At 38.3% G+C, this 23,979-nt stretch overlaps 1 protein-coding gene across 1 annotated transcript; it reads right to left on the bottom strand.

Annotated features, from left to right (window-relative positions):
• Nucleotides 1-1,383: 1,383 nt before the first annotated feature.
• CUNH5orf46 (chromosome unknown C5orf46 homolog) lies at nucleotides 1,384-15,121 on the bottom strand. Its single transcript, XM_037045020.1, has 4 exons — nucleotides 15,038-15,121; nucleotides 9,060-9,219; nucleotides 4,607-4,660; nucleotides 1,384-1,648 (listed from the first exon to the last, which is right to left on the bottom strand). Exons 1-3 carry the CDS (start codon nucleotides 15,105-15,107, stop codon nucleotides 4,615-4,617), a joined length of 276 nt encoding a protein of 91 aa, XP_036900915.1. The 5' UTR covers nucleotides 15,108-15,121; the 3' UTR covers nucleotides 1,384-1,648; nucleotides 4,607-4,614.
• Between the last annotated feature and the right edge of the window lie 8,858 nt (nucleotides 15,122-23,979).

The following is a 23,979-nucleotide window of genomic DNA, read 5'->3' as shown; positions in this document are numbered from 1 at the left end:
TTACCTTAAGTGAAATAAGTCAGACAGAAAAAGACAAATACTGTATGACTGCACTTACATGTGGAATCTAAAAAAAAAAGAAAGAAATGGAATCATTGAAACAGAGTAGATTTGTGCTTGGTTGCCTGGGGAAGAGAGTTGTATGTGTGGGGGAATAAGTAAAGGTGGTCAAATGGTGCAAACTTTCAGTTATAAGATCCATATAAGATATATTTGGGGGATGTAATGTATAGCATGATGACAATAGTTAACCATACTGGACTGCATACTTGAAAGTTGCTAAGAGAGTAGATCTTAAAAGTTCTCATCCCCCGCCCCCACCAAAAGGCATCTAGGTGAATAATGGCTGTGTTAACTAACCTTATTGTAGTAAAAATTTTGCAATATATATGTATACCAAATCATCACTTTTATACCTTAAACTTATACACTATTTTATGTTCATTACAACTCAATAAAGCTGGGGGAATAAAAGCAATTGGCCCAAAGGTCTCCAAAAGTCTTTGGAATGTGCAGACTATGGATTGTCTGAATATGTTGTAGAACAAAATATACATTTTTCAGTATTTAGTAGCTGTTGACTCTTTGTTGAGTCATTTTTATTATTAAAGGATATTTGTGTCGCATGGAAACCTACTGTGGCTGCATAAAAACAGGAAGACAGTGAAACAAACAAAAGATTTATTGAAAGTGCACTGAAATTGTCTCCAGAGTAAAGGGCTTGAGAAGGACAGGACTCAGGCCAGCCCGGGAGAGCTCAGTAGCAGAAGCAGGTCGATCACAAGGAGAGTGCTGTTCTCCTTGTCATCATGCCCTTCCTTTGCCTGGTAAATAATTCTGGGAGACTCCCTGGTTCAGCAGGGTCAGGTGATAGAATGGTGTGATTCTCTCTAACTGGCAAGAACCACAGTGATGGCCACCAGGGACCCACATCTGTGTAATGAAAGGGGTGATGGAGCTAGTGACAAGGCTGCACTAGACTTTCCCAGGAATCTTCTGTCCCAGACACTCTGCTCTTCTATGAGAATAATAAAGCCTTTGTGACACAGCAATAACCTTGTAATTATATACATATATTTTAAAAAGGTCAGCTATTCATTTACTAGCCCAGGAGAACAGGCTTGAATATTTTTGGAAGACTTCCCAAAAAGGTGCATGAAAGTTTTATCTCTGAAACTTTACACATTTTTTAGGGGTTAAGACGATGTTCTTTGAAATCAGATTAAAATCCTCTTTTTATCATTTCTTGATCCTGTAACTTTGGACTTGTTACTTTACCTGGGCTTTAGTTTCCTTATTTTGAACCATTCTTTGGTTATTCTTGCTAATAATTCTTATATGCTTAATATTTTTGCAGCATTAAAAAGTTTAAATGTGCTCAGGAAAAAATTAATGCCATCAATAAAAATTTTCTCAATGAACTCAGATGTGTGACCCCCAAAGAGAACACATTTGTTCTGACTTCTGGAAGCAAAAATGCAAAGTCATGGTGTTCACAGTAAAGCTGCGCTTGGCTTCAGTCAGAGCCCAAATCCTAAGAACTTGCTGGGGGGTGCTTTGAGGCTTGGGTCCTGGCCTCATGGTGCAGAAGAACTGGAAGAGCAGGATTTGGCTGCCCTGGGATTGTTCTGGAGCCTGTAGGTGTGTTCTTACAAACACAAGACAGACAAAGGGAAACAGTTACCAGCCAGAAAGGGTTTATGATTCAAAAAAATGCAAAAATCTTTTCATCTTTTTTTTCAGATATTTATGACTCTGAGCTTTAGAATGTGAAATCAACTATAATATATATTTGAGGAAACAGGCAAGAACAACACCAAAAATGCAAGTTATATGGGGCAGGAATCAGCAACAGAGAAGAATGCACAAACCTTGTGCAAATGCACAAAGGTTACACATAGGAATGAAGTGAATCATCAGTTTCACTTTGAGTTTCCAGATAGGGAGAGAACAAAAAGAAATAGGCCAAGTTACATATATATATTACACTCAGAAAGGAGGAGGCAGTCCTTAGGAAAGTAAAAATTTTCCCCTCAAATTTCTAAAATTCAAAATTCTTTTCCCATAAGACTTCAGAGAGTGGATATTGAGTGACATCCATGCCCAGCTGCAGTTTTAATCATCAGCCACATGTGAATTACCTATTAAGTGTACTCTCTCCAAGGCATCACCAAGGCACTTGATCACACCTTTGTCATTTCTCTCCACAGTCCTTGAGGTATACTGTGCTAGGTGATAGCCTATACCAGTGATTGTCAACCTTTTTTTTATCTTGTGGCACCCATAAACTGATTACTAAAATTCTGTGGCAAACCAGAAAATATATTTTTTGATGATCTGACAAAAAATTTTTATTCATTCACACCAGATAGCTATTGTTGTGTTGGCTATTATCATTTTTTATTTGACCATCTATCGAAAAAGAGGTCAGTGCCCCTGACTAAATAGTCAGGTATTGCATGTTTGAAAAATTTGATGGCACACCAGATGAAAATCGCCGGCCTAAGCAATCAGCATCTCAATGGCTGGGCTGTGTTACTCATCATGGTAGCATTGCCAGAATATGACACATAGTAGGCATGGATTAAGTGAGCATTAAAGGAATGTATAAGAAAGGGGTGTAGGTGGCAGGAGGAAGATGGGATTATATCTATCTATCTATCTACCTATCAATCAATCTATCTATCTAAATTTAGGAAATAATCTAGAACTTTGTTTTATGCTCTAAATGTTTTATACTGGAAAAACAGGCAATTGTTTGAATCATTTGCTTTTAGTGTCATGATTTGCTTTTGATTAGATGAGGCAACTATCACACAAAGGACACTTTTGAAACTACTTATTAAATGAAACTACTTATTAAATGACTTATTAAGTCACCAAGGTTTAAGGAGGTACACCCAATCAAACCATCCAAAATTTAACCTCTGCTGTAGAGGCTTCCTGCCCTGAGGCTAAATTTTTTTACCTCCCTAGATTGAGCCATTTCCCTTTGCCCATTAGGGCCCATTGTTTCCCAGATCTACTCAAAGCTTTTTAGGTGCAGCTAAAAACAAAACAATTCTGGCCTTAAGATCTGAAACAATTAAGTCCCTCACATTTTTGATATTAATAAGGAGGATAGAGAGTCTAGAGGAGGACAAACGACCTCCCCATGGTTCCGTAACCAGTTAGTAGCCAAGTTAGAAGTTGAATTTGCAGCTTCTTTATGCCTTTTGCTCTTCCTAACTCCTTCATGTTGCCTCCCTACACTGGATTGCTTCCTACACTGAACCTCTAGGAAGGCACTCCACAGATTCTGCTGGTGGGTACTAAATGTACCAACAGTCTGAATGAAGACAAAGGTTTAGGACACCTGCAACAAGAGCTGGGCTGTTCCCTGAGAAGATGTGAGTGGGGAGATAGATGCAAAAGGAGCTTAGCTGGCTTGGGGGTGAGAGTCAGGAGTGTTAGGGTTAAGCATGTCTTGATTCCAGGGCCCAAGCCTGATTTCTATCTTTCAGAGCTTATGGAAAAGGAAGGGCTAAGTTCTGGAATAACAAGATAGTGGCTTTCTGAGCTTACAGTCATCACACCCAAGTTATGAAATGGAGCAGCAGAGAAGAGGCGTGTTCCCAGGTCAGGTATGAAATGGAATTTAGGAAAGGCCATCCCTCCTGGAGATGGCAATGAGATAACTCAACAAACCAGAAGTGTAGTGGTTATTTCTATGGGCGCCTTGAGGCATGTCTGAAGTCAGACAGCTTAATCACTGTTTTCTACTACATTATTTTCATTTGTTCTCCACTAGCACTATGGGTTAGTGAGGAAGCACAGACTGCTTGGGTTCAAATCATCCCCTCCTCCCTTATAACTTGGCCCATACACAAATCTCCCTGAGCCTTGGCTTTTTTGTTTATAGAATTTAAGGATAACAATATCTATTTTAAATAGAGATGTTAGCATTAAAGTAGGTAGCACATATATAGCACTTAGCTTAATGCCTAAAATGGAGTAAGTACTCAGTTAATGCTAGGTACTGATATCATTATTTTCCAGCTCTATAGTTCTGTTTTTGTATTTCACTCTCCATTCTCAGGACAGAATTAGATAAGAAAACAGCAAATATTTCCAAGCCCTTCAAACATACTGTTTGTACGTAAATCTGACTGACTCTGTGGGATTAGGGAGTTTGCTAGTCCTTCCTCCTGGAATTAGGTTCAGCAAATCTGACTCTTCTTGTGGGTGATGATGGCCTGATTACATGGGACCTTAGATTTTAGTGCATATAATCCCATCGTTTCACAGCTTGAGTGTACATGAAAACAAATTCCTAGTAGAGTTGTAACAGGAACCAGGTCTCCTCACTCCTGGTTTTTACTTGTTTCATTCACAATAGTGCCTCTTCCCTTAACCCTTATGATATTATCATCTTTAAGGTGACTAGAAATTTATTTAAAATTAATCTTTAAAAACTCCAGCATGAACAAAACAAAACCAGAAAGAATATAGTTTTTCTGCTTGTGGGTAAGCATGGGTGTCCAACTTTATTACATACAATCAGACAGACCCTTTTTTCTTTGTATTGTATACTATTATTAAGTTGTACATTGTTAATTAAAATCACCTTGGAGGTCACTTTGATGAATGTTCTTGTTTAACATCAAATTCCACAAAATCACTTGAAAAGAAAAAATAAAGAGAAAAAATTAATTATAATTTAGACTAAATAGAAATGTTAGAATGAGCACTAGGGTGTCTTATAATGTTTGATCTGTACTTTACTTTTCCAGATTTTTCTATGTCAGAAAGAAATAATATCTAAGATTCCCATAATAGTTCAGAGTTGAAAAGACATTTATGCATAATTATCTCTTTAAATATTTAAACAAATTTGTTAATTAGGTATCTACTCAAATACATATTCTATATATACATATATTTTGGTATATTCATTCAGTAATAAATCCCCAGCACCTAGAACAATGCCTGGCATGTAGTATAAATTAATAAATATTGATTGGATGAAAAAATGAATGATCTTATCTCCTTTTACATATAAAAAAACTTTGAAGTTCAAAGAGATTACACAACCTAAGTCATATGGCTGATAAACTGCAAGGTAAAGTCTAAAACTTAGATCTCTAGAATCATGAATTAGTGCCAGAATCATCGTAGTCTACTGTTCAAGGTTGGGTATGAGGTAGCTGCTGAGAAGGTAAAAGATGGCTTAGAAGTGATTTGTGAGAAGGTTATAGTCCAGTGGAGAAAACAGTCACATTGAGACACAAGTAACTTAAAATGATGGGGGAAAAAGCTGTTATGAAGGTTTCTACAAAGCATTATGAAATCCCAGAGCATGAATTAAGTTTTTTAAACTTAAGTTTTTAAATTGTGGAGGTCTGTGATGTCTCTGGAGAGCTGTTCTTTGACTTGGACTTTATAAAATGATTAGACTTGTCAGGAGAGGAGAAAGGAGTTGTGGTTTGCGGGCCAGGCATTGCTGGCAGAGGGAGAAGCACATGCAAAGATATTGGTGGTTTATACAAATGCGACCACCCTGAAACAGAAATCGATTGTTATTAGAGCATCAGGTGCTTGGATGCAGGAGTGAGAGAGATGACTGAAGGAGATATGAGCATCAGGGAAGAACCTTTAACACCAGCTGAATATGTTTGCTCTGATTTTGTAGGCAAAGGAAATTCATGAAAGGAGTTTAAGCTTGGCAATGATAGAACCAACTACGTGTTTCTGTTGTATAACCCTGGGAATAGGTTGAAGATGGATGGAACAGTGAAATGAATTACCTAACAATCTAATTAAATGATTGCAAGAAAGATGATGAAGGACTGGACTAGCCAACAAGTCAGTGGAGTTGAAGAAAAGGAATGGTATGGGGAAAAAATTAGCAGTTGAATATTCAGAATTAGGTGAAGCTGGCGATGAGCAGGAAGGATCCCAGAAGATCCCAAGGTTTCTGGATTTTGGGTGAGAAGGGGTGTGCCTGACTGAGATAAGGAACATGGGATCAGGGAACAGGTGTGTACTGAGATGTTGGGCTTGCATTTAGAACAGTTGAATTTGAGATGTTGGTGGAAAACCTAAGTGGGGTTTTGTAGTAAACAATTAGTCACCTTAGTCTGTAGCTTAGAAAAAGGAGTGCAATAGATGTTTGAATTTGGAACTCATTAAATTGCAACTAATAGTCCCAATGTGAATGCTGTAATGTGAAAAAGCAGACAGGTTACATTTGGAGCCTTGAGGGGGATTGCTGTTTATGGGACAGATGCATGAAGAAAAGTCAAATAAAGAGAATGAGAAAGGATGGCTAGAGGTAAAAAGAGAACCAGGAATGTGTCATGGAAACCCAGAGGATAGGGGAAAATTCACAAGAATTGAATGCTCCTTAAAGGTGACCAGAATCCAGTTTACATAGCTCTAAAATAATCCAGAAGGCAGGTAGAGGGAGCAGGTGGAGGGAGCAAGCCAATTTACTCACTGACCTAACAGTAAATATCTAGCATTTATTATGTGTTTGGCCCAGTACTTACACACCAGATATGTCAGACCGATAAAGCAGGATTTTCACTTTATGAAGTTTCAACATTCCTGTCATTCTCTCTAATCAAATCTATTTAGTTCTAGAAGGTCCAAATTTCATCTCACCTTTGCCAAAACCACTCCCCTAAGCATCTGGCTGCAGTGACAGTTTTTTTCCCCTCTAGAAATTACCTGTAATTTTTGGCTGATATTTATCTTATTTGGCATTTTAATTATCATTGCATTTGCTCATGTTATCTCACTGTAAAATCTGCAAATTCTTTGAGAAGGACAAACTTATGCTCTAGATTTTCCCTTCACAGTTCCTGCCCCTACTTTGCACATATTAAGTGCTCAGTAATACATCTTGATGGTCTCCTCTCATTCTCCATTTCCCATTATGTTTATGGTCTTCCCTTGGAGAGAGAGGGAACAACTAGATTTGTTACCTTGAGACTGCTATTCTTTTAACAATGTTCCCTCAGGATTCCTCAGTCAAATTGGTGCACATGGGCTTTAGATCTGATCTCTGAGATAATTTCCCTTAATTAATTCAACAACTATTTACTGAGTGCCTGATATAAATTATAAGTACTGTGCTATAGCAATGAGCTAAATAGATCTGATCCCTACTTCCATGTTTAAAATATTTAATATTTTATATTAAAGTAAAATTTTGAGATAGTGATACATGTGATAATGACAGTATGACAAGGTAAAGTGATGGAGAAGAACCAGGGAATGAAAGAAGACAGTGTTAATAAGAGTCATTATAGAGTGGTTTTCTGAGGAAGTGACTTTTAGGTGAGCTTCAGGACAAAGAAATAACCATGAAAAAAGTTTTAGGCAGAAATGTAAGCAATGACAGAAGGCCTAAAATGTCTGTAGGTTGTAGGAACAGAAAGAACATTATTTATTCAGAATATAATGAAAGAAATGAAATGGTAGAAGTGGAGATGCCATTTCTGAACCCAGAGCTGACTGCAATCTTTTAGTATTTTAGATAGTCAACTTTCAGGGTTAATAGAAGAAAAAGTGTTATTTTATATCTGGGGAATTCCCCAGGGGAGGAATAAAAAGAACGATGATAGTTCCAACCGCCTTCATTGCTATTGTTGTGATTTACAACAATATGACTTTAACTCAATTCTAATCTGTACTTTGTACATAATGGTTACTACTCCTATTGTTTGCTTGTCAGTCCCCTCCTCATTTACATTAACAATTATGGGGACATACCAGTTGCAAAAGCAGCCACAGTAGAAAAATAACAATATAAAAATAAGCATCTGTAAGCTTCAACATTCATGCATGAGAATTGTATGCAGAATTCTGCCAATTCACATAGCATTATATTTATTTATGCATATCAGAGATTACAAAAGGAACCCTGGTCACTTCTACACAGTAGTGGTTCTTAGTCTGTTATTGGTCATAGGCGACATTTGAGGAGTTTGTAAAAGTTAGAAGCATTTTCCAAGAAAATGCAAATAGTCACATTTATACAAAATATGAATAAAAATTTAAAGGCTATGAACTCCTTCACATCCAGCCATGTGGCTCAGAACATATAATCAAAGGCTTTCAAAATCTACTGTATAGAAGAATCATCAGAACCCCCTGAAAGCTTGTTAAAAAGCATATCCTTAGCTTTGTCCCAGGAAGGATCAAGATGGAATAAAGGAGCCTGCATTTTGTGTAAGTTCCTCATGGAATTCTGAAGCAGGTGAATAATAGAGCACACTTTTCCAATCTCTACTCAGAGGTTTGTGAAGGGGAGGATTGGAAAGCAGAGGCTCAGAGAGGTGAAAATTGAAAGTACCTAGAAATTCAGAATGAATTGGATTCCAGAGAGCTGAAGTTAGGGAGAGTAATATGGGGAGAATGAACAGGGCAAAGCAGAAGTAAAAATCAGAGCTATGTATAGTGGAGTAAGATGCATGAGCACTTGGGCCAGGGGCTTGGAAGCAGTTAGAGAACATTGGAAAGATGTGTGATCTGCCACCAAGGAAAGTTCCTCATAATCAAAACACTCATGTAGATTGTCTCTGAGGACAGATTAGCAACCGCCTCTAACCCTTTTGGGTTACTCAAATTATAGGCAGGGCTGATCACAACTGTAGATGTTGAACACACCATTATCTACCACCTTCACCAAAGAATGACAGGGTCTGTACTGATGGGTACTTTATTCCTTTAGCTCTAAAGATAAGCAAACTGAGGCCCACAGAGATGGAGCACCTTGCCCAAGATCACCCAGTGAAGGAGCACATGTGCCCAGACCAGAACTTGGTTCTCTGTCTCTTGGTCTGGTGCTCTTCCTCCTCCTTACTGGGTCCTGAGATAAAAATATTTTATAGAACTGCTTAATGGGAATATGACCACCCCAAAGAGTTCAGGGAAATAAGACTTAAGGGGACACTTTTCCATTAAAATAATACATTGGCATGCACCATGAATTTGATTCTCATTCATTTTAGTGCAATATGGTCATTACCAACAGTGAACGAGACAAAAGCAAGGCTTGCCTCAGTACTTACTTGTGCCTCAGCACGGAGCCAAGGAATAGTGACACTGCATCCTCAATGATCTCTCTGCCCAAGACATTTAGGAACCTGGGGAAATCTGGCTTTGGAATTTTGCCCGAGTCATCTGACTCCTTATCTGGTGAGTTATCTGACTCCTTATCTGGCTTGTCATCTGAAAGACACAACAGAATCTCAGAAGTGATTCTCAGCAACAGGAATGGAATGTCTCTCTTCTTTGTAGGGAGACACTAGCGCCTATGGTACCCCCACTAATTAACTTGGGAGCCTCATGTAGTGGGTTTATTCAATATTTAATGCACACCCAGTGAAAGTCTTTACATGCATTATATCACTTATTCCTGAAAACAATCAAACAGACCAACAGACATTGATTCTCTGGTATATGTTGTTCCCTTTCCTGGAGAAAAATGAAGCTCATGGAGGCTAAATCACTTCACCAGAGTTAAGAACCCTTAAATGTTAGTGCCAGGATTGAAATGAAGAATGTTTGATTTCATTTCAATTGCATGGTCTCTTTCTCCATGTAATCCCTGAGCCCATGGTAATGATAATAATGAAGATGAAATAATCATGAGTAGCATTTGTTGACCCCATACCCACATACCCTGGGTGCGAATATTTTTGTTTATTAACCTAAGAAGTTGGAAAGATTAGGTGACTTGAAGAAGACTCATCAAAGGCAAGAGAAGATGAAACTATAACTGGAAACCTCTTACTCTTGAGTCTTAATCAAGAGTCTTGGCCTCTTTAGAATGAGGCCAAAGATCCAGCGAGTGAGGTTGGAGGTTGCTGTAATGCAAGTTCTCTTGTGTGGGAGGCCTGCATTACTTAGTGGTCTAATAATTCAGGAGATCAGAAGGAATGAAAGAAGAGCAATTAGCAGCCACCTGTGGCGTCCCCCTCAACCCTGGTGCCATGATGGAGTAGGATCTTTGTCATTTTATTTCATTATAGCCTTGCAAGTAGTGCTGCTAGATTTGGTAAATAAAAACACAGGAGGCCCAGTTAAAGTTGAATTTCAGATAAACAATAGTTTTCTGCATAAGAATGATCCATGCAATATTTAGAGCATACTCAAACTAAACAATTATTCATAGTCTATCAAAAACTCAAATTAAGCTGAGTGCCCTATATTTTATCTGCAATCCCACCAGAAGTTTTGATTTAAGAAGTTTCTACTTCTAAACAATGTATCCAGGACTCAGAATGAAAAAGGTATAACTAGCTTTTTGTGTGGAGGTAGTCACTTTATGTTAGAAGTCTTACATTTATATTATCCTCTAAAATAGAAACTCTTAGTAAAAAGATATAACATTTAGTACTACAAATATTTATTGCTTACTATACCACAACAAAAGGTTTGATAGGAGCAGCAGTCTAGGACATATAACCAGAATTAATGTACTAATCACCAAGTATTCATTCATTCAGTTGTTGGATATTGTTTTCATTCTACAAGCTTTTTATTTTGAGCCTACTATTATGTACATAGCATATGCTAAGAGTTAAGGTAAAAATGCCATATATGGAAATGAGCCTCATGTAAAGTGCAGGGCAACCATAGTGACTAGAATAGCTTTGTTGTTTTTTTTTTCCATGGGAAGGGGGAGCAAAGAGAGAGCGTATTTGTGATGCTAGGCCTCTTGGTCAGAACTGGGACTTTGCTTCTGTAGTATGCCTTAATTCTTACACAACTCGATAACAGTACTGCAGTTTTACAGGAGAGAAAACAAGACTCTCAGAGAAGTTATATGGCTCACCTGAAATCACACATCTAAAAAGTGGCTGAGCCAGGTTTTAACCTAATTTTTTTTAACTCCACAGACCTTGTTACTTACATATAATAATGCTTTCAAGCAATTATCACCTGAAGATATTTACCAGGCAAAAAGCAGAGGTTCCTTGCATAAAGAGTGAATTTTTTTCTGTGTTCTTTCTATCTACCTACTTGACTTAAAATATATATATAACACTACATGGTAGCTTTTTAATATGTAAAGGAGCTCTGGATTGGAGTATGTAAAGATCAGATCCTTGGTCCCCAGTCCTCAGACCATGTATAATATTACTGAGTACATTAGGGTCTGGTGGATCATATGTTTTGGAGTCCTACGTACTTAGATTGCCCATGTAACCTTACATATAATACTTGACACACTTTCAATTCCTCATCATGTTGTCAGGATCAAAAAGCATTTCATACATTGTTCATATATATCATATATGTATAAATATCATTTATACTTAATATAGTTTATTGATTATGTCATTACAGTTGTCCCATTTCCCCCCCTTCATTCCCCTCTACCTTACACACCTCTCCTCCCACATTCCCCCCTTCAGTTCATGTCCATGTGTCACAAGTTCTTTAGCTTCTACATTTCCTATACTATTCTTTCCCTCCCCCTGTCTATTTTCTACCTACCGTCTATGCTACTTATTCTCTGTTCCTTCTTCCCCCTTCTCTTCCTCCCACTGCCCTGTTGCTAACCCTCCATGTGATCTCCATTTCTATGGTTCCGCTCCTGATCTAGCTATCTGCTTAGTTTGTTTCTGTTTTAGGTGTGGTTGTTAATTATTGTGAGTTTTGCTGCCATTTTACTGTACATGTCTTTTATCTTCTATTTCCTACATAAGTCCCTTTAACATTTCATAAAATAAGGGCTTGGTGATGATGAACTCCTTTAACTTGACCTTATCTGAGAAGCACTTTATCTTCTCTTTCATTCTAAATGAAAGCTTTGCTGGATAGAGCAATCTTAGATGTAGGTCCTTACCTTTCATGACTTGGAATACTTCTTTCCAGCCCCTTCTTGCCTGTAAGGTCTCTTTTGAGAAATCAGCTGACAGTCTGATGGGAAGTCCTTTGTAGGTGACTGTCCCCTTATCTCTTGCTGCTTCTAGGATTCTCTCCTTCATTTTAATCTTGGCTAATGTAATTATGATGTGCCTTGGTGTGTTCCTCCTCGGGCCCAACTTCTTTGGGACTCTCAGAGCTTCCTGGACTTCCTTGGAGTTTATTTCCTTTGCCAGACTGGGGAAGTTCTCCTTTATTATTTGTTCAAATAAGTTTTCCACTTGTCACTCTTCCTCTTACCCTTCTGGTACCCCTATAATTCAGACATTGGAACATTTAAAGATATCCTGGAGGTTCCTAAGCCTCTCCTCATTTTTTTGAATTCTCATTTCTTCATTATTTTCTATTTGATTGTTTCTTCCTTCCTTCTGGTCCACTCCATTGATTTTAGTCCCAGTTTTGTTCCCATCACTATTGGTTCCCTTTGCATTTTGCTTCATTTCACTTAGTGTAGCCTTCATTTTTTTTCATCTAATTTGCAACTAAAATCAACCAGTTCTGTAAGCATCCTGATCACCAGTGTTCTGAACTATGCATCTGATAGGTTGGCTATCATTTTGTCGCTTAGAAGTACTGGCTCTAGGACTTTGAGCTGTTCTTCTGCTTGAGCCATAATGTTTTGGTTTGTTTGCACCTGTTACATATGAGGGGCGGAGGCTTAGGTGTTCACCAGGGTAGGTATACCCAGTCATTGGGTTGTGGGGGGGGGCTGGGTCAGAGAGGGAGCAATGGTGTTTGTTGGGCTCTCTCTCAGATTTCAATCCCCTCTGCTGCTTCCCACAAGCAAATTGGGCCCTTCTAGTGCTGGTTTCCTGGGTGGGTGGGCTTGTGTACACTCTAGGGCCCTGTGGGTCTCTCCTGTGAACTCTCCTGTGAGGCTGAGCACTTCTCCCAGCACCTCAACCCTCACAAGTTTTTCCAATTGGTGCTTTTAGGCTTTATTTCCTATTGCTGGGGGCCTGGGTTGTGTGGTCTGTCTCACTGACCATTTTTAAACCTGCCTGGTTTATCTGTGCGTTAATGTGTGTCCATAGTCAGCTAGCCACCTTGTGCACCTCACTGGGTTTCCATTGGCGCCCGCCCAGGTTGCTGCCTTTTTCTGCTGGGACCCCTCTTTGCCAGCCGCCGACTTCGCCCCACTTACTGGTCTGGATGAATGGTTCATTATTGTCGGACTTCGGTACAGTTCAATTTTCTGTCTGTTCTGGTTGTGTTTTTGTTTCTAAATCTTTGTTGTCCTTAAATTTGGTTGTGCAAGGAGGTCTAGTATTTCCACCTATGCCTCCACCTTGGCTGGAAGTTGACTAAATATCATTTCTTATATATACCACTTATCACAATACCAGGTTCTAAGTAAGCCCACAATAAAAGATTGCAGTGTTATTACTACTATTATTAAAAATAATAACAAAGCAATTCATAGTAGCCTTCTTATCTAGTACTTTTGGAGATTCTGAAAATTAAAAAAATTAAATTTTAAGAAATTTGAGAATGTTAGAAAACAAAATAAATAATAATAAAATTAAAAAATGTGATTTACTAGAAACTAGTGGTCAAAGCCAGTAGTTAAATATTTTCTCTTTCCAAATATTCAGTAACCCTTATTTACATTAACTACCTGGCTGAGTTTCATGATCAATATAATCATAAAGTTCTGCAAAAACACAGTACTGAGCCCTGGCTGGCATAGCTCAGTGGATTGAGCATGGGCCTGCGAACCACACCATCACAGTTCGATTCCCAGTCAGGGTTGCAGGCCAGTTCCCGGCAGGGGACACGTCAAAGGCAACCATACATTAATGTTTCTCTCCCTTTCTCCTTCTCTTCCCCTCTAAAGATAAATAAATAAAATCTTTAAAAAAAAGTACTGCTGATGTTGGTATAGTTTTTATAATCTACAGGTAGTTACAAAAGCATATTCATTTGATGTGGTGAGAGTTATAGTTATCCCGTTTTACAGATGAAGAAACTGAGGTTCAAAGCACTGAACTGATTTACCCAAAGTTCATAAGAAACAGAACTGAGACTGGTCTTTGGGATATCAGTCTCACCTCTCACTCCACCAGGGTGATTCCTGTAGGAGTAGATGGACACAGTAGTCTCTAAGGCCACCTCTATGGTTCTGTTGTGGTGCTGTGTTGTGCTGGTGCATAGTGGGTGGCTGAGGGTGAGCTCTGCCACGTTACGTTTAAAAGAGTTTTAAGGGAAGTATGTGCACTGTCTGTGTTTTCTGACCTGTCATTCTGAATAGAGACAAGGCAAGAGCTCACTGTCTTCTACAGACCAAAAAAGAATGAGTTACTGAGAATTCTGCATGCAGCCTTGTGGTCCTCTGTGTGATGGAAACAGACATGAAAGTAGATACTAACTTATGACAGAAAGAATCAAGGGACTTTGGTTTTAGTCCAAGGTGTGCCACCGCTACCAGTGTCTCTGCTCAAGTAACTTTGCCTTTGTAAGTGTTGTTTATTAACTCGCAAACTGGGAAATAATAAAACTACGTGTGTGCAGAACAGAATTATCATGAGAATTAAATGAGATAATGCATGATAACAATAACAGTTAATATTTATTGGTGCTTATTATAGACCAAGTACTTTTCAATTTTTTTGTCTATTTTATTTAATTTCTCATGATACATTTATGAGAAAGCTAGCTATTGATATTTTATTTTACATGCGAGGCCCAGAGAAGTTAAATAAAATGCCTGAAGTCACATTTCTGATTAATTGTGGAGTCAGGCCTAGGGGTCTTATTCCAGAGTATATATTCTTCACCTTTGAACATTATCAGTTATAACTAACTATTCAAAAATAAACACTCTTGGCTCTCTGACTGATAACAAAATAGTGTCACCATATCACAGAATATATAAGAAAGAAATCATTTCATACTTCACATGTTCACTGAGGATGAAGGATGTAACTGAAGCACATTGAGTAGAAATCCTACATTTTTTGCATTGGAAGATCTGCCTCTGAACTCCTAGGCCAGTGCCCAAAGGCCCCTCCCCCTTTCTGCCCTTCAGGTTCTGGATCAGTGCTGTCAGCCAGCTTCCTCTGGTCAGGGCTAACTACTGCACGCTGCCCAAGCTGCGACCGGAAACACTTACCAGCATGGCAAGTCAGGATTAAGGCAAGCAGTCCCAGGACAATTGTCACCCGAAGTACTGAGACAGCCATGTTTGTAGCACCGGGTATTGCTAGAGAGAAAGTATCCCAATGCACCTGTTGCCTTGCTCCATTTATAGGGCATTTGCAGGTGACATCATCTGCTATGGAATTTATGTTGTTGTGCAAGATTTCTACACCGCTTGCTCTTGGATCTGATGAGTCCTGCCCTATCTTTCAAACCTACAGTTTTTCATATAGGGAAAGGGAAGACTTCTTGGTTTTTCTAATGTGTATGTATAAAATCGCACTTCAGTAACTCTTTTGGAGGTAGTTCCCATGCTAGCATTGACAATTAGATGGGCATCAGGCAGAACTATTACACAGTGCCAACAAGCAAGTAGTAAATAAGATTGGCAGGTGTGCCTACTCCCTCCCATCTGCATGCTCTGATCTAATTACTTGTCCTCACATGAGCATTTCCATTCACACCCTCATGCCACCCCCCATGTCCTCATTCACACCCCCACGCCTTTCTTCATGCTCTTTATTTTTCTTGTGGTATCTTCCCCTTCATCTCCCCTTGGAGTACTCTTGCTATTCCTCAGACTCAGGTTCAAATGCTCCCTTCTCTGTGAACCTTTATAATGACTCTTCCACCCTACTCCACAAAGTTACTTGCTCCATCATCTGTTACAAAAATGCTTGGACTAATGTTTGAGAACTCAGTACTTTAATAGTTCTCTCTTCTAGCCTCTGGATCTCTCCCTGTTTTTTTTTATTTGTTTGTTTATTTATTTTTAGACAGAGGACAACGAAGGGAGAAAGAGAGGAAGAGAAACGTCAATGTGTGGTTGCCTCTTGCAGGCCCTGTTCTGGGGACCTGGCCCAAAACCCAGGCATGTGCCCTGACTGGGAATTGAACCAGCGACCCTTTGGTTCGCAGGCCAATGCTCAATCCACTGAGCCACACCAGCCAGGGCTAGACCCTGGATCTCTTAAGTTCAGAATGTTTTATTCACTCAACAATCCTCAAGGAGTCTAATATTATTCTGGGCACTGGCCTCAGCTTTGACTTCCTCGGGAAGTTTCTTCTGGTTTTTCCAAAAAGAACTGGGTGTTTCTCTCCTGATTAGGTGCCTGATTATATGTCTCCACCAATAAGCTGGAGGCTCCTTGAGGGCAAGGTTATCTTTTCCAGAGTTGAATACACATTACTTGAGGCATATAGCAGACATTAAAAGTAATAAAATTATTTCACACAATGAAAAGAAATATTGGATTTAAGATGCTGCTATGTATTTCAGATGTAAAATATCCTTCCTTTTGGATATAAATGCTCAAGGGGATAAAATTTGTTTCAAGTTTAGATGATACTGGCTATCCTGAGGAATGCTGTAAGTTTAGTTCTTTGAAATAGGGACTTGGGGCTTCCTAAACTTACAGTTTGACCAAAGCTTATATGTTATAACTGCCAGAGGGCTCTTTTAATAAATGGTGAGTTAAATGAGGTCTGGAAAAAGGAAGCTTATCTAGTGTCACAGAGCCAATGCGAGGATGTGGCCAGCTTTCTCCCAGTTTCGTACTCTTTACAAAGCACCAAACTGCACTCAAAAGCCATCAAGAAGCTCTGCTTGGATCCTTCCATGATTTTTGGTTTTATCTTCTCAAGAAGGCACTGATCCTGCCTTTTCTAAAGAGTTGTGACCTAGAGATAGTGGTCCATGGTAGGAAGTTTGCAGAGAGTTAGAATGATGCTGTCAAAATCATTGCTTAGACCTGAGCACTGGGCATGTCCAAGGGGCTAGTGGAGAAATAACATTCACAGATTCTCTATTAGCCATGGACCTTGACTTGTGGCTTTACTCACTTGGGAAAGGGTAGCAAGACCTCTTACTTCACACAAACTTTGAGCCTTCAAGGTTTAATCAGCCTAGAGGGGGCATATTTCCTGATTCACTGTAAGAACACTGTACAGGCAGGCAAAAGCTCTGGATACTGCAACCTAACAGGGAGGTCTGATGGCTCCTCAAAGACATCAGCTAAAAGGGGCATGAAGCAGGTGCATTAGGTGGTCTGGCATCAAGGAAATAGCACCAGCCTGAGGGTAGGGGTAAATGGCTTCAATTCCTGTCAGTACCGTGAGACTCCCTCTGTGACCTGGTTAAACACTGGCCAGGCTGGGTATTCAGTTTTCTCTGCTGTATTTTCTTCTTGCTCCTTGGTTTATGACTTTTAGCTTTCTGTTTGGCTATAATATCTCTCCTTTGGTGAAAACTTCTGTAACCCACTAATCCAACTCAAATCCCTGTATTATAATCTTGTATACACTCTATTATTTCTTATTGGCGTTTAAATATTATTTTTTGTTTGATTATTTAATGTCTCTTTCCAAGACATATCAGATTCCAGGATGGAGGGATTCTTGTCTATGTCATTCATGGAGACAGCTTTTATTTGTAGGATGGTGCTTTAGACATGCAAAATAATTTTGAGAAGAGAAACCTGGACTCAGGTAATATGATAGTTACCTCAGTTATTATCTGTGTGACTCTGGCAAGTGACTGATACCCCTCTAAGTCTCAGTTTCCTCATCTGTAAAATTGGGACATAGTATAATTTCATGCTTACTTATCTGCACTATTAATAGAAGCTGTGACTTACCCTCCATTGGTATAAGCAAATGAATTTAACTTAAAGTAGAGGAAAAAGTAGATTAAGAAAAATGATCTTACCCAAGCTGGGGAGAGGAAGATGAGGACCTTCTCCCAGAATGCCATTCTAATTTAGTAAGGAGACAGGAGAGTAAAAGGCAAATGGAATGCTTTAATTCTTGTGGACATCTTTGTGCATAACCGAAAGTCTGATCTGAGTTCTTTCCTAGAGTAGGAAGGAACTTCAGTCTGGGTGGAAATTGCATAGAGACATTCTGATGTGTGTGTCATGGTTAAAGACTTGGGCGTTGGGATCAGATAGAACTGGCTTTTCGTTTCAGTTTTGCCACATACAAGTTGTGTGACCCTGTGACCTTAGAAATATTTTCTAATTTCTTATGCCTTGGATCCATTATTTACAAAATAGGAATATGCTGTCTCTCTAAGGTGTTATGAAGATTAGTTCACAAAATACATGCAAACAGTGCAGTACCTTGTATATACTAAGTAAAAAATAAATGGTGGGCTTATTCTGTTCTGTTCTGTCCTACCCAATCCTATCTGTCTACCTTGGGTTGCCCCAGAGGAGGGAGTGACAGCCATGCAAGCAGGACTAGGACTCATAATAATAATAACAATAATAGGCTAATGTTGTTAACTCTGGCCAGGTACCAGACTAGATGCAACATCACAATAAAGCTGTTGGGAGGTGGCCATAATTATCTTAATTTTATATAAAGAAATTTATGCTCAGAGAGGTTAAGTAATTTTTTCTTGGGTTACAAGTCATGTATGAGCTAGAGCAGGGAATTGAACTTAAGGGCATGTGACTTTAAAGTGTGTGCTCTTAACTATTACATTACATCGTGTGGGCACATGCTGAGTACAGCTCCCGGCGAAAAGCCTGGGTCACACAAAGAACCCTGCAGTCAGGCCAGTTTGTCCACAGATTAGTCTGTGTCTCCTCTGTCTTTCCCATTAGTCTCTAGATTTCCCATTGACCCCTTAATGTCTGACCCACACCATAGCCTCTGTTTTAGCTCAATTTGATGTATCAAATGTGCAGGGTACAGAGGCCTTCTTAATCTTTGGCAGAAAGTGAACTGGAGATAAGTCTGCAGAATAAATACAAGAGGCTCCATTACATTTGAATTTCAGATATACAATGAATAATTATTTTTATAAAAGTATGTTCCAAATATTTTATAAGACACACTTATATTAAAAAATGTTGTTGTTTTTTAGCTGAGATCAAAGTTTAACTGGGTAGCCTGTACTTTTACTTGCTGAATTGGGAGTGTTTTCTTACATTAAACCTCAGATAAGGAGTGAAAGACTTTTAGGAGATCATATTTATCTTAGTTTAAAAATAAATATATTTATTGATTATGCTATTATAGTTGTCTTATTTCCACCCCTTTATTCTCCTCTGTCCTGCACACCCCCTTTCACCCACATTCCCTGCCTTTAGTTCATGTCTATGGGTCATACATATAAGTTCTTGGCTTCTACACTTTATCTTTCTAAGACATAAGTATATTTGCTTCCCCTGTCCTTTCCCCTCTCTCATAATGTCCATTGCTTCTTACTACATGTAGATAAAGCAATTTATATTTCATTCTCAGTCAATAGTTCTTTGACTACAGCTGTACTGTAGTCATAGTATAGAATGTCTTAGAGCACAGGGTCTGCAGTCAGATTGCTGGATGGCATCTCTGACTTTATCAGGGCTGGTATTTCCCTGGCAGGTGCTGGAATGCTGACACTGGTTGTTTCTCTCCAGTCCACCATGAAGGGGCAGTATCTGCTATTTATTCTATCAACCCGTTAGCTTTGCTTGGACTATCCAACTCTGACCAACCCACTCTTCAAATAGCATGTCCTTCAGAAAAACATCGTGATCACATCCCTGACCTAACCCATGGCAAAATCAATCACTTCTGCTATATGCTCTCTCTGCAATACCTCTATTATCGTATGTATGGCATTGAATCATAAGTTATTTTTCAAATATTTTATGTATTTATCTTTAGAGGGGAAGGGAAGGAGAGAGGGAGAGAAATATCAATGTATGGTTGCCTCTCGTGTGTTTCCTCTGCTGGGAACTGTCCTGCAACCCAGGCACGTGCCCTGACTGGGAATCAAACCACAGTTGTTTGGTTTGCAGGCCTGTGTTCAATCCACTGAGCTACACCAGCCAGGGCTGAACCATAAGTTATTATTTTATTTTCACTACCTTCATTAAGCTACAGTCTCCTAAATCATGAGCCACCCCTTGCTTATCCTCAGATACTGTTTGCTCACAACTATGAGTGACAAGTAGACAGTGTTGAATAAATGCAGTGGGTATCCCATGGATGATCATTAAATGTGTGAGTGGACAGTAGGGGCCAGTGGCTGGCAGTGATTCCAGAGCCCCACTGGAGTGAGAGGCAAAGCGAAGGCCAATAGATCTTTTTTAGATCTTCCCTTTTCTAACAATACCCAGTCTTTTTTATTGTAGCTATCCTAGCAGGTGTGAAGTGTGATCTAATTTTGGTTTTGATTTATATTTCCCTTGTAGCTAGTAATTCTGCACATCATTCATTCATTGTACTTATCAGCCCACTAGTTTTATGAAGCCAACACTTGCCTTCTACCAAAGTCAGAAGAAGAAGTTATAAGAAAATAAAATTACAGATCAATATCCTTCAGAAACATAAACACAAAAGCCTCAAAGAAAGCATGAGCAGGTAATGTAAGTCAGGCTTATACCTGGAATGCAAAACTAGTTTAATATTTGAAAAATCTATTAACGCAATTTACTATACTAATAGATTAAAAAGAAAAATATATAGTCATCTCAATGATACAGAAAATAATTTAACAAAATTCAATAATTATTATATGCATTTACCTCTCAGTAAAGTAGAGATAAAAGGGAATTTCCTCAATCTGATGAAGAGTGTCTATAAAACATACATTGCTGATATCATGCTTAATGTTAAAAGATGGATGCATTCCCTCAAGTTCAGGAACAATGCACCAATACTCTCACTACTCATTTTTGATACTGCACTGGAGGTCCTTACTGGTGCAATATGTCAAGACAAAGAATTAAAAGGCATTCTGATTAGAAAGGAAGAAACAAAGCTGCTTCTATTTATAGAAGACATGACTGTCTATGTAGAAAATCCCTGTCTACAAAAATGCCTCTAGAACTGGGAAGTACATTTAACAAGGATGCAGGCAGAGCACAAAGTTAACATACAAAAACTAATCTCATGTTTTTGTACTTGCAAAAAGCAAACAGAAATTGAAATTAAAACATATCATTTCCAATAGCATCAAAAAACATAAGTTTGGTATAAATCTAACAAAATATGTGCATGTTATGTATGTCGATAAATATACAATTTTGTTGAAAAAACTAAGAGATTTATTATGTTCACAGATTGGGATACTAAATATTGCTAAGATGTCAATGCTTCTCTAAGTGATTTTGTATTGAAACTGGCAAAGTGATCTTAAAATTTATGTAAAAGGCAAAAAACTAGAATAACTGAAACAATTTTGGAAAAAATCAAGTGAAGAATCACTCTAATTGATTTCAAGACTTCTATAAAGCTCAGCAATTAGAGCAGTATTATATTGGAGAATTACAGGCATATTGTTGGAACAGGGTCCAGAAATAGATTCACACTTATATGGTCAACAGATTTTCAATAAAGGTGCAGAGGTCATCCAATAGAGAAAATATAGTTTTTTAGTATATGATGCTAAAATAATTGGATATCCATAAACAAAAAACTCCTCTATCATCTCCATTTATACCTTGTACAATTTATAAAAATTAATTATGACTATGTCACAGACCTATACATAAAACTTAAACTCTAAAATTTCTAGAAACAAATCTAGAGAAAAATCTTTGTGTCCCTGGGTTAGACAGAGATTTCTTAGCTATGCCACCAAAACATGACTAACACACACAAAAGGATACTATTAAGAAAAAACAAAGGCAAGCCACAGACCAAGGCAAAACTTGCACGTCTACTAAAGGATTTACTCATATAGCCAGATATATAAATTATTCTCAAAATTAATAGGAAAATAATCAGATATTTAGAAAGGGCAAAATATTTGGACAGATACTTCATCAAAGTAGAGATGAGGATAACAAATGAACACATGAAAAGATATGCTGCACTGTGTCATCAGAGAAATGGAGATTAAAACCACAACAAGGTATCACTACTCACTTATCAGAATGGCTACAAATAAACAAAAAACCTGAGAAAGGTAAGTGATAGAGTGTGCAGAGAAACTGGAGCTCCCATATGTTACTGGTGGGAATGTAAAATGGGAAAAGTCTGGCAGTATCTTATAAAGTTAAAAATATGAGGTTTGTCCAGAAAAAGTCCAGCCATTGTTAACATAACAAGAATGGCTTGTGCCCCTTTGATGTAACCTGGCAGTCAAGGAGAGTGGACTGGAATGCACATGTGTGAACAATGAGGACTTCACTGTACTAGTCAGTGGGGGTGGTAAATGCTATTGAATGAGCACATATACTGTGTGGCCATTGCATTCAAAATGACTGAACGAGTAGAGCAGACAATCTACGTCAAATTTTAAGCATTAAGCTTGAATATTCCTCTGCAGAAACTATTTGGATGATTCAGAAAGCCACAGCTATCGGCAACTGATGATTAACAGCTTTATCATGACAACGTGCCCACTCCTGCATCATATGTTTATATATTATACCTTCTATGATAAATGCCTGCATTTTTCATAGTGTATGGCTGGATACTTTATGGACAGACCTCAACTTAACCACATGACCCAGTAATCCCACTCCTAGGTCTATACTCAAATGAAATAAATACTTGCATTCACACAAAAATGTATACAAATGTTTACAGCAGTGATTTTTTAACAGATATACAAAAAGAATGTTTAAAACATGCAATACCTAACTCTTCCGTCAGGGGCACTGACCCCTTTTCCCTTAGACTGTCAAATTTAAAATAATAAAAACAGTCAAAATTATATATTTTTTTCTTATTGGCAAAAAATATATTTTTGGCATGCTACAGAATTTTAGTAATTAGTTTATGAGTGTCATGAGATGAAAAGGTTGAAAATCACTGGTTTATAAAGCTTTATTGGCAATAGCCTCAAACTGGAAATAACCCAATGTCCCTCCCTGGTGAATGACTAGACACTCTGTGGTACAGCCACTTACAAGAATACTACTTAGTACTATAGGAACAAATTACTGTCACGCCCAACAGCATGGGTGAATTTCAAGTGCATTATTTTAAGTGAAAGGAGCCAAACTCAGAATGTGGTATATTGTACAATTTTAATTTCACTTATATGATATTCTGAAAAAGGCAAGATTTGGTGATAGGAAATAGATCTGTGGTTGACAAGCATTGAGCAGGGAGGGAAGGGCTTACTGTACACAGTCATGAGGGAATTTTTCAGGATGATGGACATTTTATGTCATGAGTGTGGTCAGAGTTACAAAATGTTCTATTTGGTAAAACTCACAGAACTTCATATTTTATGTAGAATAGGCATATTTAAATTGTAAGAAAATTATACCTTAATGTGTTACTCTATATAAATTATGCCCTAATAAAGGAGAACAGAAGTCATTGTACTAAGTACTGTGTGGATGGTGCTGGTGGTTGGACTGGGTAGAATATGTAGTGAACTAGTGGCTTACATTTGCATCCCAACTCTGCCACTAACTTGCTGGATGATTTTGGTACTTCTTTCTCCCCTTCCTGGGCCGAAGTTTCTCCATTTTTGCAATGCAAACCCTGAATGGCAGAATGACTAGAGTGCCTTCTAGCCTTGGCATTCTCTGATGACTGAAAAGATTTCTCTGGTTGCTTTTTTTATTTCCTCAATTTGAGACCAGGCACCTTTATTTTTTAATTTATTTTTAATTTTTATTAAATTTATTTGGGTCACATTGGTTAATATAAAATTATATAAATTTCAAGTGTACAGTTCCGTAATATATTGTCCATATATTGTATTGTGTGTTCACCACCCAAAGTGAAGTCTCCTTCCGTCCCCATTTATCCCCTCTTTTACTCTATTCTACCTGCTCCTACCTGCCCCCCTTCCCTCTGGTAATCATCATACTGTTTATTGTCTGTGTCTATGAGTTTTGTGCTTTCTTTTTGCTTTATCCCTTCACCTTTTTCACCCAACTCCCAGCTATCAGTCTGTCCTCTGTATCTATGAGTCTGTTTCTATTTTGTTTGTTAGTTTATTTTGTTCATTAG

This window comes from Sturnira hondurensis, unplaced genomic scaffold (assembly GCF_014824575.4).
Source record: "Sturnira hondurensis isolate 20B ecotype Veracruz unplaced genomic scaffold, ASM1482457v3 Scaffold0004152, whole genome shotgun sequence".
In the NCBI taxonomy this organism is placed as follows: Eukaryota; Metazoa; Chordata; class Mammalia; order Chiroptera; family Phyllostomidae; genus Sturnira; species Sturnira hondurensis.
Note: the sequence above shows the minus strand (reverse complement) of the source record. Positions and strands in the feature narration are given on the sequence as shown.

Bases quoted from the DNA above. Each gene is read 5' to 3' on its own strand.
- CUNH5orf46 (XM_037045020.1), bottom strand. From the start codon at position 15,107: ATGGCTGTCTCAGTACTTCGGGTGACAATTGTCCTGGGACTGCTTGCC. The intron at 9,220-15,037 runs GTAAGTGTTTCC...TGTGTCTTTCAG, and splicing joins AATCCTGACTTGCCATGCTG to ATGACAAGCCAGATAAGGAG. The intron at 4,661-9,059 runs GTAAGTACTGAG...TTTCTTTTCAAG, and splicing joins GGCTCCGTGCTGAGGCACAA to TGATTTTGTGGAATTTGATG.